The following is a 7,332-nucleotide window of genomic DNA, read 5'->3' on the forward strand; positions in this document are numbered from 1 at the left end:
GGCAGCGACCTCGGCCTCACCTGCGCCTTTTATGCTCGGCACCTTCCCTGGTTGCGGTGCCTTTCTGAGGATCGTTATTCCGAGGGCGTCTTCTCTTCCAGTCTTCCCCTGACTCCGTTATTTTGTTGTCTTCTGTTTTAGAAAGACTTATGCTGTTTAATTTTAATGTTGAAACACAAGGGTGGAAAGTCAAGCAGTATGAAAGTCAAAATAAAACAACAATCCCCCCAAAAATCTACCCAAAAAAAAGTGACACAAAGGAAATCAGTAGGGCAGGCAAGATGGCATGGGTGGAAATACCTCTCATTAACCATTACCAGCCTCCTGGTAACTAGCACTGTCAGGTCAGCAGGTCTGCGCGAATTGAATTGCTCATCTTTCAGAGGGCGAGTGGACATCGCAGACTGACATTTTGGATCGTGAGCTCTCGTAAAGACACCTGAGTGCAGTGGATTGAAAGATGCCAAACTGAATGGTCTCCTCTCCCGATTACTTTTTGCTTTTCTTCTTCATTTCTGTGATGAAACTCTACGTGCCTGCTTCACCTGCTGTTAGTTGTCTGAGCTCTCCTGGCTCACCCACAGGTGTCCTGACACACCTCACCCTTACTTGTGGTTTATTTATTTTGGCATTTTGGTTGTGGACTGAAACGCCGTCATGCTGGGTGTTGTACCAACACCATCACAATGTGCACAGCTCTCCCTGCTACTGGCCAAAGGGTGAGCTGAGAGAGTGGGTGTAGAGGGCAAACAAGGAGTAGCGGTTTCAGGTGCTGGCTTCCTGGCAGGTGAGGTTTGTATGAGGTGCCATAAAAACAAGCAAAATACCAACAGGGCACCTAAAAGAAAACGGAAGTTGTTTACAGTGTTCACCGAATACCTTCAAAGAGTTACGCTAGTGTAGCAAAAGCACGGGGATGACTGACCTTTGTGTCTTCTAGTTGCTGGAATAGAAGCCAAAGTAAATACTTTTATGGGATGAGTCAAAGGCTGAGTCTTTCAGGACCAGTATATGTGTTGGAGAGGGATGAAAAAAAAATGAGGCGCAACCTGACCAAAGCTATGGGCTAGCAGAACGATCTTTGTAATGACTGTAAAGGAAGATCAAGCCTCAAACAGGAGATCCTGTAACGTGAGCAATGAGGTGTGTCTGGCCGACAGTTCTAGAATACACCTGCCTTGCCGCAGTTTTGGAAAAATAAATGAAATTTACTGGTGCTGAACTTTCTGCTTGAAATTGGGTACCAGTGCCAGCTACGCGGAGTGGAGTGTGGGAGGGGCGTGTGGGGGATTCAGGCCTGCTGTTTAAATACTAACTACATTTGTTTCTAAGTTAAAATATTTGAAGCATTTCTGTTAAACAAGCCAAAACCAGATGAAGAGACTGCCTTTAGAGGAGCTCTAAGGCAAGGGTCGTGTTGCTTTGCTGTTATTAATTACAGTAATATTTGTGGTGCTGTGTTGCAAGAAATGAGGCTCCTCAGCGCTGTGACTAAACATGAAAAATGGCATCATTGTACCATGGCAATGAAGGAGCGTGAAATGTTCATAAAAGGCTGATTCTGTGGTGCTCTTTGCTCCAAAAGATATAGAACTGAGTCGCAGACATGGTGCCGGGATTTATAGCGGCAGCGAGGAGCGCTCTTGGGCTTTGGTTCCTTCTCTGATTCCAGCATTGGTATTTTTGTGGCTTTGCTGTTCTGCTCCTGCTCTGTTCCCAAGGCTGAAACACAGCAGAGAGAGTGCGCTGGGCCTCGGATACTCAGTTTTGTCTTTCTACAGGAAAATGTAATTCTGCATGAAAATGTAATGCCGTGTCAGTTGAATGACCCCATTGAAAACTTTTCACTCCATTCTGCTCTGCTCCTCCAGGACAGTGTCTGAAACGTGCTGTGGTAGCTAAAGAAATGCCAGGGGAAGCTGAAATGACTTGCAGTTTGGAGACGATGACTGTGCGCGCTCCCTCTCCACACTGTAGAGCTCGGCACGTGATCTTTACCTTCCCTCCCTCTTCTCTGTGGGCACGAGAAGGATCTGTGCCTGGAATGAAGGCAGCTGTTCTGCTCCCCACGGCCCCCTCCTGTCCCCCTTGACCGTGCCCAGTGGCTCTCCCAGCTAACCCAGCCGGCTGGCGCTGGAAAGCTGATTTGTGTCACCTAGCATAAGAGACGGGAACGGTGATGCTGCGCTGCAGCGATTAGGGGGTGTCATACAACCACGTGATGGAATATGTATTGTTATAAATAAGTTCGAATTGTCTCTCTGGAGACAGTTAAAGTTGCGTAGAAAAGAAGTCAAAAATGGGAACGTGCCTGTTTTATGCAGCCCGAATGGGTATTCCTGCACCCATTTCTCATTCTTTCTGATACGGTTTTAAGTGTTGTGAGCCCGTGCTTTTTCACAAACCTTTGTGGGACACTGAAAACGCGTGGCTTGCATTTCCTAACTTTGGTGTCCTTTTCGATGTAACAGAAGTGTTCTGGAAAACGTTTTTATGCATTTGATGCAGTGATGTCTAAAAGCTCTGACAAGGGGGAGGCTCTGTTCTGATAGATCCACTACAAAACCTGACAAATTCCCTGGCTGCAGGAGTTACGGGCCTAAAGAATGACCTGTCGGCCTTGAACTAACGGGAACTGTACTTTTTAAATGCTTGGGACCCCAAGGCTGCACCGTAGTATTCAGCAGCTGGAAGAACACCACCAGACGTTGTGCTTCTCTTTTTATATGTCCTGAGCTACAAAACTCAGTGTTGTTGTGGTCCCTCGTACTAACCGTGACTGCTGGCGGAAGCCCACAGAGGCAGATTCCTTGACGCATCGTTGTAGAGCTGGACCCTGGCTGCGTAGTTGTCCTTCATTCCGTTCTCTCCTGTGCTAGAGGTGTCTGTCTGAGCTGGCAAAGGCGTGGCTGCAGCCTGTTATGCGCTCGATGCATTTCACTAGATACTCATTCCAAAACAATCCATACTTTTAAATACTAACACGTATGCGCTCATCAAATTAAAAGACAAGCATCCTGCTAAGAAACTCCTACATATCACAGTGCTCTTTTGGAATAGATGTTTTTAGCACCACCTGCCATGCTGACAGGAAGGCACTTCCCTTTTTGTTATTTTTAGTGAACAGATCTGGTTTTAGGTATCTGTAAACAATCTTACTGTGTATGTGCTAATCAATCTAAAATATTTTAAACAGCTCATGAAGTTTCTCAAGGGGGAACTTTCCCAGTTCCAGAAGCATGTACTTGAGATAACATTTCTTTTTTCTTTATAGCAACTTGCAAATGGAGATAGAGGCTTTGAGAATGTGGAGCTGGGTGTCATAGGAAAGAAGAAGAAAATTCCAAGGAGGGTTATTCACTTTGCAAGTGGAGAAACCATGGAAGAATATAGCACAGATGAAGAGGAAGATGAACAAGAGAAAAAAGACCTGTTGCCACCTGTGGATCCTGTAGGTATTTTACTCGATAAACTTCTGGTATACTGGGGAACTACCCACATTTTATACTTCAATTTTTGCGTCACAAATCTGATTTAGTATTTAGCATTAAATACTAATTATTAAATACTAATGAGCCCTTCATTCAGTTGGCTCTAGGGGCTAAGAAATCTGAGAGATGTATTCCCAAGAGGTTTTGTCTTGAAGCCCTCCTCTGCTAAAGTAGCCCTGTTTATTAGAAATGGGTTTAATTCCGTCATGGTTCTGTCCTCTCCAGCATTTTCCCCTCTAATATTTGCTTGGAGTCTCTTTGATTCATACCATTGTTTAAAAAAATGTGCAGGGAAGGCATTTGTTTCCTTACCTTTGCTGACAGAGGAGAATTGAACCTGTAATTTGGGGTTACCATACCAGCAATTTGATGTAATTAAAAGAGTATAGAATGGAAAGAAACAGATGACTTGCAGAAATAGAGGATAACTGGTGTAATTCACGATATATGGAAACCAGATTTTAAAGGTCCTGCCCAGTCCACATATGCCAAGTTCGTCTGTGTTGTAAGACGATGAGATGTTGCTTGACCCGTGAACGGAGTCTCATCGGTCCCAATTCAAGTGGAGTTTCAACAATGAGAGCTGTCTCCAACAGTGTGTATTGTAGCTGCTAAAACACGTTTTCCTTTTCGTTAGTCATTCTGGATCTGTACTTAGAGGTAAAATGAAATATGTTCCGTGGGCACGTCTGATGGTCTGTTTGGTAGTGGCGGCGTATTTGCAAAGATCGCAGCCATGCATGCCAGCACTGCCGGCCACAGCTCCCCGCCCTCTGCCAGAGAAGATCCTCATCCATCCCTTCATCTCTCCACATCCCCAGTCTCGTGTTTCTTTTATGACACCCCCAGCAACTGATGTCCCAGCCACCCCTTTTCTCTGCCCTCCTACACCAATTCTTATGGGTCCGCAGTCCTACTCCCTGCCTGCCGGTGGGGCTCCTGTCCTGGCCCTCTCTGAGCTTGGCTGCCTGTACTGAGCTAGAGGAGGAGACTATCTGCTCATTTTCTTCTGAAGAAGTGGTGAACCTTACAGGGTTTGCTTTGGAAAGTTCTGTCAATCCGTTATTTTCCCTTCAGTAAAATGAACTTACCTTGAAGAAGAAGTGCTTTGAGGACTGAGCTGTAGTGAGACTGGGAATTCGTCTGGGATTGGGGTTTCTAGCGATTCACAGGTGAAGCTGTTGCATTTCGTCATGGCTAGATTGATGATATCGCTCTCGCTTTCTTGTTAGGCCGTTCTTATATATAACAAAAAGTAACATTAGCCTGAGAGCAGGTATGATATCATAGTATAAAATAAACCTTAAGTTTATAGATTGAAAATAAATGTATTATACTCACAAACAACGAGTAGAATGTAAGCTGCCTTGCTGGGTGTTGGGTTCTTCTTTCCCTCCTTAAGGATCCACTCAAAAAAATGAAAGAATTGTGAAACTTACTGAATATTATGGTAAAATTCAGGCGTCTTCAGAGTCTAGTCTGTTCCCCACTATGCAGGTCCTGTCAGATAGCCATGCAGGTGTAAGAGATTTATTTTTTTTTACCAACTGTAATTAGCAGGGGACCAGATCTATATAGTTTTTTGTGCCATTTCCTCTCAGTAGGAGGGTTCCACTGTGGGGCAGTGATGTACGTGAGGCCAGAGCCATGCACGCTGCTGTACAAACGGACGCTTAACTCCAGAACCCTGAAACGTGCACGGGAACGCTGTGATTGTTCTGCTTTCCTAACACAGATTTTTTTTCCAAATACCAAAAGTATGTTATATGGCACATTTAAGATTGGGTTATTCTTCTTTTATAGTTTATAAATCCTTAATTTTCATTACACTTTTTAATAAAACGACCCCCCTGAACCAGAATAGTTTATTGTGGAGCATAGCAAGACTCTTTGCTTTTTACCTTGACAGAATAAACTTGATTAGACCAAGGGCTGCCATTAAGTGAAGTTTACGTTATCTGCTGCTGCTCCGTGTGTCCCAGCTGAGCTGGTCAATTGGCGAAATGTTGGTCCAAGCTGAGCTTTGATGTTTTAGCCAACAGCTGCCTTAAAAATGTTTTTATTGTAGGATTTCTAGAAAAGCAATTAAATAGCCAGTTTGCTGGGACCAGCATGTCTAAACGTTGTTATCTCAGTTGGGATACGAAAAAGTATGTTGCAAGTAATAGCTGTTTCTGGTCCAGTTTATTTTTAGAAAAAGCATGTTTGGTACTTTGAATAGAAACTTCGCATCATGAAATTTCAAAGCTCAGCTGGTATTGGCATCTTGGCAGTTTCTGAAGGAGCTTAAGGGAAACAAGTATTTTGCTGTGTTGTAAAGAAAGGTCTTCAGTAAGAACAGTGGTTTAATTGTGGTTTAGAGCTAAGCAGACCATGACAAGGTCTTTCTTACTAAGCCAAGTAACATGTACGTATCCTGGTGACATGATAACCACAGCACTCGGTGTGCTGGACTGCTGCCACTCACAACAAAACAAATTCTGAAAAAGAACTGAGTCTTAAATTTTGCTGTGGAACAACGATTCTGATACTCCTCTGGGTCAGCACTCAGTTCATGGACACTCTTGGACTGGAGTGTCCGTTCTGTTGTGGTTTGGTTGGGTTTTTTTTCAGAATGAGTTGAACTCAGAACACAGGGTATGCTTAATAATTCTTTCCCTGCATTTTTTAGATAATATCCTTCAGTGTTTTCTGAGTGTTCTCAATTTAAACTGTAAACGCTTTAATAACAGAAATTCTTCAATTTTAACTGAGTCTTCTATTCCATCCTAAAATTTAGTTGCTTACTCTTGATCTGTAAATCTCCTTCTGCTTCTGTCCACCAAAACTTTGTTTGGTAGTAACCTTCCTGTTTATTCCTGGAGGGCCACTTGCTGTAAACTCTTTGTTGCGTTCAGCTATTACGTGAGTCGGCAGGAGGTGGGTGTCAGTCTTCGCAGGGCAGCTGTAGGCCACAGAACTAACTATTGGTGATAACCTTGGCAGTCATCCTGAGAACATCTCTGCCAAAAAGCTACGGAAGAGATTTGATTTTATTGATCTTCAGCACTCAGAAAGATTGAAACACCTTCTTGCAGGAAGATTATTTTGCTATCCTGTAGATAAAAGGAGCTTAACTTCAAATACCAAAAAGTCCTCTCCTGAGGACTGTCGAACTCTAATTTTCTTTTAAGAATTTGGAGATGAGGGAGAAAAATAGTCACTGACCAAGTAACAGCTACGCATAGAAGCTTTTTGATGGCTCCCTTAGGCAGCCCCATACTAGGAAACAAAATCCCGTTGAACCAGAGCCCTCTTGCTGTTATCAATGGTTGACTCCTATGTTAATTCTTACTTAAAATGCAGCACTCGGATTAAAATTGTACGTTAAGAATTTTTGTAATTTAAGAATCAGTTGTCATAACTACTGCGTTTCCCATTTTAAACAACAAAATTACGTCAGGATGGCTGAATGGTGTGATTAAGCATTGTAGCGATGTATACTGGAGGGACTGATGGCAGAAGTACTGTCCCCATATAATAAACCCGTGTTGTGGTTTCATACTGCTGCCCCTTGTCTCCAGTCAAGAAATACAGTATTACTGTGTCCTTGTGTTGATTAAAGACTGAACAGTAAGACTTCTCTGGCCAGAGGCAGTTGATACAGTCCCTGGGTATGTGGTTCTTCCTGACCATTAGTAGGACCTGAGTTAGGTACTGTTCTCCGGTAGCGCTCAGTGCATTAAAGTGACGTCACGCAGTGGGATTAGTTCGTACCAAGCTGCTGCCCGGTGGCCCTGTTCATATCACCAGGGTGGTTCTGGTTTTCTCCAGTACCTCTTCTCACCTCACGAAACCATTC

At 43.6% G+C, this 7,332-nt stretch overlaps 1 protein-coding gene across 1 annotated transcript in view; it reads left to right on the forward strand.

Moving 5' to 3' along the window:
- Positions 1–3,274: 3,274 nt before the first annotated feature.
- Positions 3,275–7,332, forward strand: part of FAM177A1 (family with sequence similarity 177, member A1) — a gene marked incomplete at its 5' end in the record, with an annotated part of 9,204 nt that continues 5,146 nt past the window's right edge. Inside the window, one exon of the mRNA XM_010144082.1 lies at positions 3,275–3,451. Coding sequence (XP_010142384.1) covers positions 3,275–3,451 — 177 coding nt within the window. The remainder of the gene's footprint in view (positions 3,452–7,332) is intronic.

Source organism: Buceros rhinoceros, unplaced genomic scaffold (genome assembly GCF_000710305.1).
Source record: "Buceros rhinoceros silvestris isolate BGI_N320 unplaced genomic scaffold, ASM71030v1 scaffold13819, whole genome shotgun sequence".
In the NCBI taxonomy this organism is placed as follows: Eukaryota; Metazoa; Chordata; class Aves; order Bucerotiformes; family Bucerotidae; genus Buceros; species Buceros rhinoceros.